Source organism: Mizuhopecten yessoensis, unplaced genomic scaffold, assembly GCF_002113885.1.
Source record: "Mizuhopecten yessoensis strain PY_sf001 unplaced genomic scaffold, ASM211388v2 scaffold6971, whole genome shotgun sequence".
Lineage (NCBI taxonomy): Eukaryota > Metazoa > Mollusca > Bivalvia > Pectinida > Pectinidae > Mizuhopecten > Mizuhopecten yessoensis.
Window position 1 is genome coordinate 1,041,700 of NW_018406816.1, and position 18,427 is coordinate 1,060,126.

The 18,427-nt window shown below is 33.5% G+C and overlaps 1 protein-coding gene across 2 annotated transcripts; it reads left to right on the top strand.

The window, feature by feature from the left end:
* Nucleotides 1–128: 128 nt before the first annotated feature.
* On the top strand, nt 129–17,250 carry LOC110452930 (relaxin receptor 1-like). 2 transcript variants are annotated; one of them, XM_021501690.1, is made up of 5 exons: nt 129–483; nt 8,929–9,042; nt 10,540–13,185; nt 14,502–14,635; nt 15,395–17,250. In XM_021501690.1, the coding sequence occupies exons 1-5, from the start codon at nt 237–239 to the stop codon at nt 15,482–15,484; spliced, it is 3,231 nt and encodes a 1,076-aa protein (XP_021357365.1). In that variant the 5' UTR covers nt 129–236; the 3' UTR covers nt 15,485–17,250. The 2 variants fall into 2 exon arrangements, with proteins under 2 accessions (XP_021357365.1, XP_021357366.1); XM_021501691.1 differs by lacking the exon at nt 10,540–13,185.
* Nucleotides 17,251–18,427: the final 1,177 nt, after the last annotated feature.

Genomic DNA, 18,427 nt, shown 5'->3' on the forward strand with positions numbered 1-18,427 from the left:
ACGTAACCAGGAAACAGTAACGAGTAAGTTGATCAATGTAAAATTAATAATTAATCAAGAATGCAAATGACTGCAGCGCATAAATACGGATTTCATTTGTGTTCATGGTTAAACAAAGGTAACGCTTTTCTGGCCTCACGTGCTGTTTTCCGCGGAGAAGATCTGATTCACTGTAAACTGTATTACACAGAAATATATACTGACATTGTCAACACGTTCGATTGATTATCACAGACATGCTTAACCGATGGTTTCTATGTTTTACCTTCATTGGAATCATATTTGCCTGTCAGCATGGTGCATGTGCGAATCGAGGGGAGGACACTGAGAAGAGAACTAACTCTAGCGACTCAGATGACTCTGCCAATGTCGACGTTGTTATAGAAATCACTGAAAAACCGAAGACCTACAATGCTACTCAGAATACGCTTGGGATACCTGATGAAGGGACAAATAAGTCGTCAGAGATGGCGTGCCCTAATAGTAAGTTTTTATATACGTGTACTTTAAGACAACAAGCACAGTATTTAACATGCTTATTACTGTGTATCCTGATATGGTCAATTTGTTTTTATAACACTTTGCAGTTTTCCTCTTATTGGCTGTTTTCAAATGTAAACTTAAGTGAAGCATATATAGTTAGTTCGAGTACACCGGGTACTCCCAACAATCCGCGGCCATCCCCCAAGAACGTACAATCTCCTCCTACTCCAAGCGAGGAACTCAATGGTCAGTACAAAAAAATCTAAAAAGTCGTCTGGGTGGACGGTGGTATACTTGTTATTGTTGTATAATGATACAAATACTCCATTTTTTTTACAAAGGAGCTGAGTGCTTTTATCATTATTATTGCATGTAACCATATGTGTTGTGATGGTATAATGAAAAATGTATACAATTATGATTGGTATCCCTAATACTATACATGTATTGTCAGTGAATACTCGGGGTCTTCGAAACAAATCGAAACGACTCAGAGTATATGAATGGCTTAAAAATCAGAAATTTGATATAGCAGTTCTACAGGAGACACACTTTACAGAAGATCTGGTTGATGTAATTAACAATGAAATACACAATTTTGCTAAAGCTATATCAAGTTTTGGTGACAATAAAAGCAGGGGTGTATCGGTTATATGGAACAATAAATTGAATATCGATGTACAAAAGAAGGTAATTGATGAGAATGGTAGATTTATTATACTCAACATTGAAATTGAAAATGATGTGTATTCAATTGTTAATGTATATGCACCAAATTGTGAACAAAATAGAAATGTGTTCTTTAAAAATATACAGAAACAAATAACAAACCATAAAGCTGGATCTATTATAGTCGGTGGCGATTTTAACGAGGTACACGAAAAGATTGATAGAAAAACAAGTGTACAAAACAGGATCCTTAAAAGGACATATGGAGTAACAAATACAAAAAAAAATCTAAATTTAGTTGATATTTGGAAATTACGTAATAAAAAAAATTCCAATATACATGGAGACGTAACAGATATGGGGAAGCAAGTAGGACGATTATTTTCTGATAGAAAAAGATATAATTAATACAGTTCAGAGCGTAGATATAAGGCCGGCCCAAATTAAATACACCGACCATAAAGGTATATCACTCAAATTGAAGGTAATTAGAGATAATAGAGGAAAGGGGGTTTGGAAGATTAACGGTAGTATATTAAATAATGACGAATATAAAAATTTAATTGAAAAAGTGATAATACAATCAAAACGGGAATGCGAAATCATGCAATTAAATAAAAGAAAATCTTGGGACTTTTGCAAGGTACTAATTAAACAAGAGACAATACAATTTTGCAAAAATCATGCCCGCAAAAATAAAAATGATATTAAGATTATGGAAGAGAAACTGGCTTTTCATAATCAATCGAATGTCACAATGACTGAACCAAAACTAATCGAACAACAAGAATTAGAACGGGAATTGGAGGAAAGATATGTGAGGTCAGCAAAAGGTGCTCAAATAAGGTCACGGATAGCCGGGGTAGAAAAGGGAGAAAAAAAACACAAGCTATTTTCTAGGTTTAGAAAAAAGTAGACAGCAGAAAAAAGCAATTAGAACATTAGAAGGTGAAAATGGGAGAATTATAACAAACGCAAATGAAATATCGAAACAAATACATGATTTTTATAAGACATTATATAACACCTCAAATCCTGATATATCTCATTTGAATGAGTATTTAGAAACAACAGCCATTCCAAACTCATTAACAGAAGATGATAAAGTCTCATGTGAATGCATATTGACAATTGCGGAATGCTCCACGGCAATAAATAAAATGAAACTAAACAAAAGTCCAGGAAATGATGGATTAACGGTGGAATTTTATAGAATCTTTTGGAAGTCAATCGGGAATATGGTTCTTGACGCCCTAAATGAAGGTTACTATAACGGCGAAATGAGCGACTCGCAAAAAATTGGTTTAATTACATTAATATACAAAAAAAGGTAATGAACAAAAACTAGAAAATTGGAGACCTATATCGTTACTAAACATTGACTATAAAATTGCAGCATATGTATTAGCCACAAGATTAAAACCAGGTATGGAAAAAATTGTAAATACAGATCAAAATGGATACATGAAAAACAGATTTAGAGGCTATAATATCAGACAGATACAAGATATAATTGATTATGCTGAAAACTTTAATATAGATGCTTGTATCTTATTTCTGGATTTCTCCAAAGCTTTTGATACAATCGGATAGAGTTTCATGATTGGCTGTTTTAAAAAAATGGTTTTGGTGATTCGTTTATTGGTTGGATTAAAACCTTTTATACGAATAGAAGTGGAATCGTTAAAAACAATAACTGGTTAACAGAAAGTCATGTAATAAAACGTGGAATTAGGCAAGGCTGCCCTTTGTCTTGTTTAATTTTTGTAATAGCAGTAGAGATATTAGGGATTAAAATACGACAAAATATAAATGTTAAAGGAATACGAATTAACAGAAAAGACATAAAAATAGCACAATTAGCGGATGATACAACATTATTTTTAAGGTATTCTGATGTACAATTAGCACTTAAAATAATAGAGGAGTTCAGTAAACACTCCGGTTTAAAACTAAACAAAAATAAAACGGAAGGACTCTTCTTAGGCACGAATAAAAGAAAACCGACTAACTATGAAGGGATAAAATGGACTCGAGAGAAAATAAAATCTCTAGGAATATATTTCGGAACTAACAATAAAGTGTGTGCCAATTTGAACTGGGAAAGTAAAAAGACAACAATAGACGCAATGCTTAAAAATTGGAAAAAAAGAAAACTAACACTGATCGGTAAAATCGTGGTTATAAATACTCTTGTTATCTCAAAAATAACATATATAGCAAGTGTCCAAGTAATAAGTGCAGAACAAATAAAAGAATTGGAACGCTTAATATATGGTTTCATATGGGAGGGAAGTGAAAAAGTTAAAAGAAATATCATGATACAAAATTATGAGAATTGGGGGTTAAAAATACGTGATATTATATCACATATAGATGTCATAAGGGTGGCATGGGTGAAACGATTAACAAACAAGGATGAAGCAAATTGGAAAGTTATACCAAAAATTATGTACGGAAATTATGGGAAAATCATGTTAATATTTAAAATGAATTTTGAAAAAATTAAGCAAATTAGAGATCTAAGTAAAAATGTAACAAGTTTTTATGTAAACATATTGGAGTCATGGCTAAAGGAAGGTGGTACTGGTAGAAATAATAGAGATACCTTTTTTGAAGTAAGAAAAGAGGTCATATGGGGAAATAAAAATATTATGATCAACGAAAAAACATTAATCTTTAATAATTGGATCGATAGCAATATGATTTATGTTAAAGATGTAATTGACAAAAATGGTAGAATTAATGAAAAATACATTTATGACAAATTAGCAAACAAACAAAACTGGATGAGTGAAATGCTACAAGTTAAAATGGCCTTTCCAAAAAAATGGACAGGAATTCTACAATCGCAAGAATCGATTAAAACCTAGGTTAATTTTAATACAGAAAACTACAACGTTTATGATAAAAAAAAAACGGAGTTAATCTTATCTTAGGGAAGTTAAAAAATAAAGATGTATATAGGTTGGCTACTCAACAAAAAAATGTGCTTAACATTAATAAAGTGCGATGGATAAATTATTTCGGTTTAGATGGATCAATAGAAATCAAACAGATGCTACAATTTGTTTTCAGTAAATTATTAGACAATAAGTATAAAGTATTCAAATGGAAATTATTTCATCATATAATACCAACTAGACAGATGTTAAACAGAATGACCATAGCTGACTCAGAGCTCTGTAACGTCTGTCAAGAGGTAGAAGATTTTGAACATTATTTTATCAACTGTGGATATCTTGACAATTATTGGAACAAAATGGATAAAGGTTTTCAAAACATAGGTATCTGTAAAAATACAGCTAAGGTAGTTGATATTAGGATACAAAATACAAGAAAAAAATTACGATTGCACGAATATAATATTGTGTTTGATAGGTTTCGAGGTATTTAAGACCTACCATATAAGCAAACAAAAAACAAAGCAAATTAGCCCGATTGACATTTTTAAACGGGAGCTAGAACATGTTTGCAGATTTACGCACGTAGGTAGCAAACTGTTACATACATTTATGAAGGATTTATGACAGATTAGCCTACATGAATATACTTTACTAATGGAACTATTAGTAAGAAAGTGTTGTCATTTTCAATCATATGGTTTATTATGGTGACTACCCCAGCGTGTATAATATGGCTTGTAGTAAGGTGTACACATGTAAACACCTTGACCGCGGGGTCACGCGTGCAGACAGTTTACATCTGAAATGTGTACATGTAAACAACATAAATAACTTTGTTTGTTACTAATATTAAAGAAACTTTGTGTATCAATTACAATCATTATTCACTAGTGCAAGTATAAGCGAACAAAACTTACCCAATTCGGAATATTATAAATCCTGTCCAACACCTGAATAGTACACGCACATGGTTAGACACAACTAGAAAACTAGAAAATAATCTGGACAAATTTTCCGGAATATATGTGTTACTCTTTTTATGTCACTTACTTGTACACATACCTAGATCAAATACCTATACAATGTAAGTCATTACAAACTTTACGGATGTATGAAAGTGGACGAGTGGAATTAGTGGGGTTCTTTCAATCATAGGCATTAAAAGTGAATTATATACATACGGACTTGATTAGAAATTGTTAATCGAATACTATCATTAGATAAACAAAATGAGTCTTTACTTTTTTGTATTGTTAAAAATAATTGTACTAAAAAATAAAATAAAAAACCCAGTAATATACCGCGTGCATGTAGGTAATGGACGTCCCCATTCTTGTCCGGGTGCAAAGTAAAAGACTTTACAGGGACATGACGCAGACGGATACAGTTTTGGGGTGGCTGATACATGCATGCGCGGGGGCAACTTACAAACTTAATATAACTATATAAAATATATATTTATATATAACACATGTATAAACATAGCTATTGAATGTAAGGTGTACGAATAGTGAAAGACCACCTTGTTCGGGGGGCTGATCCGAGGGCTCCTCAGCTCTGGAAGCCTTCAACAACCACTGAATATTCGCATATGCATATGTCAAAGATCTATGAAAATGAGGATATCAAAATGTTGAGGAATTAAAATTTGTATAAAAAAGATAAAAAAATAAATAATAATAATACCTTACCTAGCCATGGAGCACGCTTAATGTTGATGAACTAGTGAGCAAGTCTAAGGTTTACATCACATCGGCTGAGAAGCTTCTGCGCCAGTCAGGCAATATGTTCCCCTCCCATTTCTTGGCTGTTACTAAACAACTAAATAGTAAGCATTACCTGACATAATACAATATACATATAGAGAAAAGTGAATCCATCTAGTGCAAGGACTGATACTTCCATCATTTCGAAGGAATCAGCTGCAAACACAGTCCAAAAACAGTGGTACCTCAGCAACGAGAACACATAGCTGCCATGACCAAGTGCGATTAATAAGTGATACGTTCATCGACCGAACAGTTGCAAAGGCACTGTTCGTGGTTTACTTCAATCTGCTTAAACTCTTATCTGACACCCGATGTGGACAGCAGGATCCTGTGTACTAATTGGTTTAACCATCTTTAGTTTATTTGATATTACTCGTAGTGTTTGCTATATAACACGTAGTTTGTAGTGGCATACCACGTGTTGTGTGATAGCATTACTCGTACTTCTTTAGTAATATTATGATATTACATGTTACCTGTTTTGAAATTAAAATTGCTTTTATATATAAAAAAAAAAGAAAAAAAAAAGTATCACATTCTTCTTGATTGGTTTTCAGGGTTTGTGTTATGCGTGGCAGTTCCTTCTGTATTTTTGTTACTGTCTGTAACAAAACAACAAAGGGATTTTTCACAATGTTTTAGATCCCGGTCGACCTGGGTCATAAGAACACACAATTGTGACAATAAATCCTTGATATAATGGATGTACTGTTTAAATGCATCGCACAATCCCTATTGTATAATAGATGCAAATATAAATATGTTTAAATAAAATATAATGCATCGCCCATTGCCAACGTAAAAAAAAAAAAAAAAAAAAAGTGAAGCACATATTTTCACAGAAAATAAACTAATATTTGTCCCTACTATTACTCTAAGCTACTCTAAGTATTAATCTGATTATTATCAATGTATCTAGTATGTAAGCATAAGTGTTTCTATAAAAAATACAAAGAATCCTTTGTTGTACTTCGATTTACTTCGATATGTTGATGCTTATGGTATTTTTGAAGTCCGGCATATAACACTTGCTTCAAATACATAATTGAAAACGAGATAGACAAAATACATTGAAACAACTTTGTTGTCCCTGAAATATTACTGTTGTAATAATTTGTGAAAAAACTGCATGATGTTTTAGATGTCAGGCGCTGCTTTCCCATCGATAGTCCGAAAACTAAAACAGTTAAATATGTATTTTTACTCTCGACAGAGATTTCAAAAAACTCACTTAATAAATCGGAATAGGTGCAATGATATTTTTATGATAGAACGGTTAACTTCAAAACAACGGAACAGTGGTTTTGAAGAGCTGCACAGCCGTCAGTTGGCATTTACCGTCAATATGTAAGCCTACGGGAAGTGGTGTATTCCACAAATCCATGAACATTACATTTACATTATTGATCAGAGACAACTAACGAGGGCACCCCCTGCAGAATGGTGGATTTTCATTTTTAGACCTCTACATTGAGACACAAAAGCCACCAAATATAAACCTGCTGCAGTTATTAATCACTATTTGACTCTTTTATGTAAATGCCCTTTCGTTTCCTAAAGCTTTTCTTGGTAATGCATCGCTTTTTGCCTTTATGCTGAACTTTTGCCAAAGTGAGGACACAATGTATATCGTTTTGAAAATAGTATCGCCGATCACTCTTCCTATTCATTTAGAAGTTATTTACCTCTTAAGTCCACCCGACTCGGCGCTCAGCGTTTCGTGTCTCAGCATGTTATGTGCGGCAATATGAAATTGGGTACTCAATCCTGTTTCTTTAAAGCTGTACCCACTCCAGGTTTTTGTTTGTTTGTGTTTTACGCTTTATTAATAGTCATTTAAGGACGTGCGATGTTTTGGTGGTGGAAGAAAGCCGGAGTAACCGGCGAAAAAACCACCTACGGCCAGTACCTGGCGACTGCCCCACGTAGGTCTCGAACCCGCGACACAGTGGTTAGGGGCTAGTGGTAGCAGAATGTCAGACGCCTTAACCACTTGGGTACCGCGGCCAAGGTATACCCACATCAGGTATATCATGAACCTTGGAATATCTAATTTCATTTAAAGTTTAATTGAATCATTCTATAGAAAGTATCGCGTCAGCATGGAGCTTACTATCATACCATTAGACCGAAATTTTAGCTCTAAAATGCACATTATAAATGTGCATAAAAATAGCTCATTCGGTAGAGCGAAAAACAAATAAAACAGTGGTCCCTGGTTTGATCCCTTACAGAAGAATTGAAAATATTAAGACATCTGGTACATCTATTCTAAGTTCATCCCCATTGCGATTCGTAACTTGAACTGTACAAAATGACTGACGCCAGATTCCGCCAATGTTCTAGCTAAAGCAGCACTTTTATCTAGTAGTCACGTGATTTACCAATGTACCCAGAATTACATAAGTAATATAATCATCGTAAGCAACGGGTTTACACTAAAAAAATCAGGTTAAACTTCATGTGTGCTGAAAAGGTTTTGCTACTAGTTACAAAGTGATACCAACTTAAGTGGTTGGAAACATTTTGTTACTAGTTACAAATTGATACCGTCTTGAGTGATTGAAAAGGTTTTATTACTAGTTACAAAGTGATACCGACTTGGCTGGTTGAACATGTTTTGTTACTAGTTACAAATTGATACCGACTTGAGTGATTGAAAAGGTTTTGTTACTAGTTACAAAGTGATACTGAATTGACTTGCTGAGAAGGTTTTGTTACTAGTTATAAAGTGAATACCGACTTGATCGGTAGAATTGAACATTTTGTTATTAGTTACAATTTAAAGTGATACCGACTTGAGTGGTTTATAAATTGCGCTATTAGTTAGAAAGTGATTCTGGTTGTTTAAGTTGTTTTTGTTACCAAATACACCGTGATACCATCTTGAAAGTTGAACAAGTTTTGTTATTAGAAACAAAATGATATACATATATCACAAGGTCGAAACGTATCATATTCACAATCGTAATCATGTATCAATAGGCTAAGCAATCGTAATCATGTATCAATAGGCTAAGCAATCGTAATTATAACAGTGCAATGAGGACAAGTACATAACTTTTGAAAGCAAGTGCACTTCTATGCTCTTTTTTTATTAGGTTGGGGTAATGGTAATCCGAAAATGGAGTACACTTGTCCGTCAACTTTGTGCCAACATATTAGTTATGGATGTAAGACTCACTGCCCTGCAGACGGAGACGGATACAACTGTGGTAATTCCATGTCAATTTCACGTTAACAACTTGTGTACATGTTGATTGTTTTTTTTCTAAATCTTTTACACCCTCAAATATTTTGATTCTACAAATAAAATGCATGTCTTCTTCACTAATAATTCATTTCATCCCTTCACTAAACATACATGACCTCTTCACTAATCATTCATTTCTTCGCTTAACTAAACATACATGACCTCTTAACTACTCATTCATTTCTTCGCTTCACTCAACATACATGACCTCTTCACTAATCAGGCATTTCCTAGCTTCACTAAACATACATGACATCTTCACAAATCATTCATTTCGTCGCTTCACTAAACATACATGAACCCTTAACTAATCATTCATTTCTTCGCCTCACTAAACATACATGACCTCTTAACTACTCATTCATTTCTTCGCTTCACTCAACATACATGACCTCTTCACTAAACATTCATTTCTTCGCTTCACTAGACATACATGAACCCTTCACTAATCATTCATTTTTCGCTTCACTCAACATACATGACCTCTTCACTAAACATTCATTTCTTCGCTTCACTAGACATACATGAACCCTTCACTAATCATTCATTTCTTCGCCTCACTAAACATACATGACCTCTTAACTACTCATTCATTTCTTCGCTTCACTCAACATACATGACCTCTTCACTGATCATTCATTTCTTCGCTTCACGAAACATACATGACCTCTTAACAAATCATTCATTTCTTCGCTTCACTAAACATACATGACCTCTTCACAAATCATTCATTTCTTCGCTTCACTAAACATACATGACCTTTTCACTAATCAGGCATTTCTTCGCTTCACTAAACATACATGACCTCTTCACTAATCATTCATTTCTTCGCTTCACTAAACAAACATGACCTCTTCACTAATCATTCATTTCTTCGCTTCACTAAACATACATGACCTCTTCACTAATCATTCATTTCTTCGCTTCACTAAACAAACATGTCCTCTTCACTAAACATACAAGTCCTCTTCACTAAATAAACACGCCCTCTTCACTAAACATACATGTCCTCTTCACTAAACATACAAGTCCTCTTCACTAAACATACATGTCCTCTTCACTAAACATGCATGTCCTCTTCACTAAACATACACGTCCTCTTCACTAAACATACAAGTCCTCTTCACTAAACATACATGTCCTCTTCACTAAACAAACATGTCCTCTTCACTAAACACCAATTCCTCTTTGATTAACATACACGTCCTCTTCAATGAACATACAATTCCTTTGCACTTCATATAAATGCTTTGGTCTCTGTACATTCCTATTGTATGATATACATTCCCATGCATTTCGTTTTGACACACACCAAAATTATGAGATCAGTTCTATAATTTAAATGTAACATTCAGGACACGTAATTGAATGATTGCTCTTTTTTATCTAACATACCTCAATTTGTGTAACAAGAATTTGTTAGGTTTGAAATTACTTGAGCAGACATTATTTTTTTCAGAAATAAACTGCAAAGGATTACGCCATTGCTTAAACGTTAATGACTACTACACACCCTTACCAGAAGTTTGTTCTGGAATCGCTGAATATCATCAGTATAACGAGGAGCCGTGCCCGCCGTTGTGTATGTGTATCGTTTTAACTGTGAACTTTAGTGATGTTTTTATTGCTGCTGCCAGTTTCTCTGTCAACAACTCGTCCTTTATCGTCAGTGGGAGTAATCCTGAGTTTCAGGTTTCCCTTCGTCCTTCTTTAATCCGTTACCTTGTCGTTACATATATAACGACATTGTCAGATCATTTCTTCCGGGGACTTCATAGTCTTATGTCATTGGATGTTTCCAAGAACGGAATATCATCACTTTCTGAAAATTTGTTCAGCGACTTGTCAAAACTAAAATCGTTAAATCTCGCCCAAAACCGGCTGTCTGATCTCCGAAGCAGTGTGTTTAGTGGTCTATTTAATCTGAAAAGACTTGACTTGTCTTTTAACGAGATAGTGGTTCTCCCCAGTAACCTGTTCAGTGGATTGTTGAAGCTCAATGAACTCGATCTCTCGTATAACAGTGTTGTGAATCTTCCCAAACATGTATTTCGTGGACTGTCCAATCTTCGTGATCTGATTCTATCCCATAACGAAATAGAACAGCTTCCAGAACATGTTTTCAGTGAACTGTCTAACCTTTCTTATCTTGAGTTGTCCTTTAACGATATAGAAGTTATTCCTGATAACATTCCTGATAACGTATTCTGGGGATTGATTGCCAACAATAGGATAACTGTTCTTCCTGTTTTCGCAAAACCGACTCGGCTCTACGGACTCGATATATCAAATAATGAGATAGAGACTCTCCCTGACAATGTGTTCAGGAATATGTCCAGTCTTAGTTACCTTTATATGGAAAAAAACAAAATATCTGCTATCCCGGATAACGTCTTCAGTGGACTGCATGCACTTTTCAATCTCTATGTTTCCCACAATGCAATAGAGACTCTCCCTGATAATGTATTCAGTGATCTCTCTGCACTAAAACTACTTGATCTGAAATATAATCGGATATCAGTCATCTCGAATAACACTTTTAGTGGACTGTATGGACTAAGCACACTATTTTTGTCCAACAATGCAATAGAGACTCTCACTGATAATGTGTTCAGTAATCTGTCTGCACTTGATAAACTATATTTACAAAACAACAGTATATCAGCCATCTCGACTAACGCCTTTAGGGGGCTGCAAAGACTTATAGTACTCGATATGTCACGGAATGCGATAGAGACTTTGTCTGATAATGTGTTCAGGGGATTAATTGGGCTGCAGTTTCTGGAACTGGACAACAACAAATTAACGTCTATCTCCGACAGCGCGTTCAATGGACTATCTGCAATTACATTTCTCGATTTGTATAATAACGAAATAGCAGTTCTTTCAGAGAATGCATTCAGTGAATCATCTCAACTCGATTTACTAGATCTTTCTAAAAACAAGATAAAAGTTCTCCCTAAAAATATATTTCGTGGAATGACTAGACGCATTTTTCTGAAATTAAACAATAACGAGATCGCGTTTCTCCCCACGCTACCTTCAAACGTTAAAATTCTTGACATTTCAAATAATGCAATAAGAAACTTGCCTGTCGGGACATTCACCAACAGTAGCAGTCTGCTAATGTTAAGTATCATTGGCAACAATCTGGAAATTACAGAAGATATCTTCAAAGATTTAGACAATTTACGATATTTACTGACTAATGTTCCTTTCATGTGTTGTATGAAACCTGAATCTGTCAGTGATGATAAATGTTTGGCAATAAGTAGCTCAGGTTCAGATTGCTTAAGGTCAGGTACGACATGTTCATTTGCAAAAAAAGATGCAATTTCGTCCTGTACTGACTTGATTAGCTCTGATGTACTTCGAGTCTTTCTTTGGATTATTGGAGTATGCGCTTTATTGGGAAATGCAGTCGTTATATTCTACCGGCTGTTCCTCGAACGAGATAATATAGAAAATACTTATTCGCTGTTTGTACTAAACTTGGGGGTGTCCGATTTCCTCATGGGCATCTATTTGCTCATCATAGGCATCGCTGACGCATATTACAACGATGTTTACGCATGGAACGATCAGAAATGGAGACAAAGTATTTTTTGTACCACAGCTGGAACGCTATCTTTTATATCTAGTGAGATGTCGACGTTTCTGATTCTACTGGTGACAATAGACAGACTTATTGTCATAGTGTTACCGTTGTCCCATCTCCCCCGTTGGAGGATTTCCTGGAAACAGGCTATTTTTGTCTCAGTTTTCTTCTGGATTGTTTCTATAACACTTGCATTCATTCCTATTGTTTCTGCACAGTCCTATTTCAAAGGGGAATATTATTCTCAAGCAGGCGTTTGTCTTGCTCTTCCTCTTCTAGGCGATGATCAGCCGGGGTCGGAATACTCGTTTGCGGTTTTCGTTTATCTCAACAGTTTTATTTTTGGTGTTATAGTGTTAGGGCAAATATTGATTTTAAAAACAATAAGACAAAAAAGTAGAACTATCGCTTCCTCAAAAAGCATCCAACGAGAGAGGACTGTAGCGAAAACTCTCTTCCTTGTGGTTTCGACTGACTTCTGCTGCTGGTTTCCTGTTGGTGTCATGGGTAAGTGTTTCCCTTTGAATTGTTTTGTATTACCATACATCTTTTGTGAATAGATAAGCATGAAATCGGTAAAAATAATTTACGATAAAGCTTAAGACTGTAACGTGTGCGGACTGTCAAAACCAATTCGTTCATAATAAAAACAACAACTTCATTCCTGTTGATCAACTGTATGCTGTTCTTACTGCGAGTCTCGTTAATGATCTGTACACCCAAACTGATGACAGTTCAAACCGGTAGATTTATCACAAAGCATGGTCATGGATAAAAGAGTTCCACAGTTAAAACCACAACCTAGGACAGCTTTACAGGTTCATGCTTTTACATAAGCCAGTAGAGCTTTGAAAGTCGATCGAGAGATTTTAAGAGCAGTACGGTAATTGCTGTTGATTACATCGATCATCGATTTGAAAAGGTGTCAGTTATCACACTTGGCTTTAATGAATCAACTGGTCATTTGTCTGATGAAGGTGACAGAGTACATACCGTACTAGTAATCGAAAGAGAGAGAGAGAGAGAGAGAGAGAGAGAGAGAGAGAGAGAGAGAGAGAGAATAAGTCCCCCCATATTTTTGTAAATTAAGATGCTTCGAAATAAAAACAGGTTAATTCTACTTGAGTTGAAGAAAACAAGCAAATAAGGAAAACAATCGAATTTGATCCCCGTCATTTCTTCTTATTGAAATGAAATATATTCTGTTTATCTGAAAGTGTCTGTAAACTTCCTAGACATGGTTTTCACACTTTAGATACAATGTGCTGTCCCATCGGTTCGATATTTTGCAATGATGATTTCAAGACCACAAACGTAGATTTTACTACATACAGAGAATAATGATATATATTTCTAAAACATGTATTCAATTACTAAAATACGGATCAATATATAACATATATATTATATCCCTCTACAAATTCATGAGCCATTTTATAAACGATTATGGGAATTCATAACTCATTCCAGGTAATTTACCAGCATTATGTATTCCAATATTATTTATTTCACAAGGAAGATATTAATACCATAACTATTTAAGCCATATGGATTTGATTTCCAAATTACATAAACTGTAAATAAAGTGTTTTGATAGAGTAATTGTTCTCGTATAAATTTGCAAAGAAATGTAGATATGTTATATTTCAGTTGATAATAAATGTGCAAGTTCTTACGGAGGAAAAAATTGAATAAAATATTTAGTTTCCAAGATCTACTGCAAGGCATTTCTGCTTGCTAGGACTTCTTCAGGCGGACTCATGTAGATATAATGATTATATGAAATATTGAAACTGCGTAATTTATCATGATTGACTTTTCAGGTGTGCTTGCAAAATGTGGAATCAAAATCTCTGATGACGCTTATGCATGGGTGATGGTGTTCGTGCTGCCGATAAATGCGGCTGTTAACCCGTTTTTATACACTGTTACAGCTATTTGGAGGAAGAGACGACGAGTGAGTAACTATCATTTTAAAGGGAGAGAAATAAGTATTAACTCTCAGTTTTTTTAAGACTTGGAAATATCAATTAAATGTTCAACAAAATAAAAAAAATAAAAATGTTGTAAAAAGAGAAGGAATGGGAAGGTATTACATGAATAAAACGATGTCATTAATTTTATCAATTTTATTAATTCTCATTCTAAAGGGAGAGAAATAAGAATTAAGTCTCAGTTTTTTTAGGACTTGGAAATATCAATGAAATGCCCAACAAAATTAAAAAATAAACAAAATTAAGAAAAAGGAAGGAATTGGAAGTTATTACATGATAAAAACACCAATGTTAACCATTTTATCAGTATTCAGATTAGGTCTAATGAAACTAGCATTTCTTTTTTGTCGATATCAATTTGTACGCTAATATTTGTTATGTATGTTACACAAAATACAAATAAAAATATACTATCAAACTTATCGACACAGCATATTTTTATATATTTTGGTTTTTGTAGCTTATCATATGGATTCATTGGTGTTTAAAAATAGTTTAAATAGGTGCTTTGTATTCATACTCCGTATTTGTCCTTTCCAAATTTGGTCAATCTAAACCGCCTTGTTTCTTAAGACATTTAGGGTAACAATAATGCAAGGAAAATTAATTGTTTTCATTATCATCTGCAGGCACCTCCCTTAGTTGTTTTGGGGTTTTAATCAAAAGAACAACCATAATTGTTTATCGATATTGTTTTTGGAACTTTTTTTCTCGTTTAAAAGGAACAAAATAGATCAACATCGATGACGTCAACAACGCGTCGTCAGTTACGTCAGTCAGAAGTGATCGCTAAGGAGACCAATGGGACCTGAAGTAATGCAGGATGTGGTCCATATACTGCCTTGCTATGTTCTTCGGTACAACATACGACCTATGCGTGATGCTCGGCTGAGGTCAAAATCTGCTACAGGCCGTTGAAAACAACTTGTCAATGACTGTAAAATTGGAAAGTGAAATAGAAAGTATAAATACCTTGGATATTTTGCAAAAAACATCATTTTTTTAAGAATTAAGTGATGCTGGTGATAACTATTGAAAAACACTGAAGGTGCGTCACGCAAAAATTGTTGCACCTTTAAATTGTGGTAAGAAATACAGAATGCCAAAAATGAATAGTACTGCATTATAAATATAATCTGGATTTCGACTGTTGTATGTATGAAAAGAATTCCTTCTCATTGAATTGATTGGTAAATAAAAAATTGTCATATAAAACAATTTTTGTACCGACCAAAGTATTACTAAATATTTTTAAGGAAAAAAAAGGAAAATACAATAATCTCAAAATACATGTTTCAGAGAAAATTCAGTATGGTTATCCTGACTAAATGATATAATTCTCGTGTGATTTGTCTTTACCTACATTATTATTAGTGACGTTTGCATGTTCGGCCTTTAAATAAATGGAAGGATAAACCCATATTTTGGAAAAGGATCGTTAACTTCACGTAATATTTTATCAGAATGTACATTAGATTAATTTGTTAGGATATGATATTTGTGGTTGCGAAAAACATTCTTGTTGTTCTTGTTTAAAAAATATGATTAAAATAAATGACTATGTATAAATTAGCATGCACCTGCATCATATATTTATCATACCAGGTCTCTTAGACACGCCCATGTGATAGAGAATATCCGTGGGTTTGTTGTAGAATTATAAAGATAGCGTTGTTAAAGGTAAGAATCATGTGCAAAAGATTTCATGAACTGCAGATCGAGTGATTTTCGCGAATACTTACTTTCGGGATTATTAGAAGAAATTGTTAATCTAACATTTATTCAAACTGTTTTCATCTGCTGCAATACCTCTGCTGTTTTTGTGGTTAAATAAACCTAAACATTTCGTTTTTGCAAGCATATTTATTGTAAAATATTCGCGGTACATTTGGGAATTCTCACAGCTTACATGAAATCATAAACTCTACCTCATTTACATATATCGTACTGTTTTGTGTTATTTAGCAATTTAAAAAAAAAATCATTCAACCCAAAATACAAAATGTTTAAATTCCATAAATCAACGTGTCTGGATTTTGAATGACTTAGCATACTTCATGATTTGTAATTGATTGTTTTATGTCGTTTTGTATCTAAATTATTCAGATTTTATTTTATTACTTATTAGTTACAGGGTGAATTTTAGCTAAAGATTTTACATTGTTGTTGACTAATGTAGCATTACTGTATATTTAACGTTTTATCGCGATTACTTGTTGGCTATCGTAAAAACTAATATATTAAGATTTTCTTTTTGGTTAATTAAACAACCTTATTAAAAATTCCACCGTTTTAATGTTTCCGAGTAAAGTGTTGGAAGAGATTGATCCTCAGCGTGAGAACGATACAGTGCGAAATGCCGCTTGTCCTGTATTGAGACTGGCATTCACCATCGACACAGATGTATGTAAATGTATGTTGATTATCAATTAAGTTATATCAACTTATTTTCACCATTCATGTGGGCGCGGATAGCAGCTTGCAGAGATATTTAAATAACACATTGCAATTAGTTTTTATATTATGTGTTTCATCAGCTTTACTAAATGTGTTTGATATATTTAGTATGTAAAATAAGAATTTCTTATTTTAGAAGTTAAAATATTGTTATTGTTTTTTTCCGATTATGATATTATATGTTTTTACAATAATTTCATGAAATGTAACTTAAACAATGAATAAATAATAATAATAATGTATTTTATATATATTTAGATGAGAGTGATTTTTAATTATTTATAGAAAAATAAAAGATTAATCAAATTATGGGCTTAATAAATGTTTCAAATTTTATTTAAACTTATATTAATATACCTTTAAATAGAGTGCTGTTTTGTTCTTACAAGTATATTTATAATAGCGTTTGAGGTGAATTGTTACCTAAGTGTTGTATTTTTATTTTTCTGATTTAAAGAGATACTGCAAGAGAAAGTATAGGGAGACATAGGTGATAGATTCATAATACTATAAAAAGAATTCGTAATGTGTATAAGGTATTAATGCAACAATATTAAGATGTAAGTCAATTTTAAACGTTTGATATTTGCTTTTATGTGTATTTCAATTAAATGTGCATGGTTTGTGTTCTTATATATAGTTATCGTTTAGATAATTTTTGAAATATCAATCAAATTGCATTGTTTTCTCCTCTGATTTCATAATAACCAGGATGGCAAACATGAACTATTTTAACCAGTAAACTCATTCCTAGGATAGTAAATACAGCTAGATGGTGGCCCAACTTGGCACTCTCTGTTCAATCTCCAAAAAAATCCGTAACAATAATTGTACAAAATAATATATATGCCGTGGGATTTTTTTTTTTTTTTAGAATTAGTTTTTCATTTAGACAACCGGATGGTAGCGTAATATGTAACTGGTCGCTTCGCCAAGCTAGAACTAGAACCTAGAAGGTATAACTTGTGTATGAACTTATTGGATAAATATGATTTTCAATTGCCAACTACTACGGATGGGTATATCTGTGACTGCTGATCTCCAAATGATTAAGAATTACATTGCTACATGAATTCCAACTTTTTCCCATTCTTTGGAGTATGAATGTAATATCTAACCAATCTTGACATTTGTGATTGCCTTACTTTATATTGTGACGTTCCAGGGCAACAATAGAAACCAATATTAATATCGATTTGGAAAATTTCCTTTATTTTCTCATCCACAAAATAAATAAATAGATAAATGATCAAAGTATATAAATCATCATAATGACTTTCTCCGCACATTGTTTAACT

Bases quoted from the DNA above. Each gene is read 5' to 3' on its own strand.
- LOC110452930 (XM_021501690.1), top strand. From the start codon at position 237: ATGCTTAACCGATGGTTTCTATGTTTTACCTTCATTGGAATCATATTT. The intron at 9,043-10,539 runs GTAATTCCATGT...TATTTTTTTCAG, and splicing joins CGGAGACGGATACAACTGTG to AAATAAACTGCAAAGGATTA. The intron at 13,186-14,501 runs GTAAGTGTTTCC...TTGACTTTTCAG, and splicing joins GTTTCCTGTTGGTGTCATGG to GTGTGCTTGCAAAATGTGGA.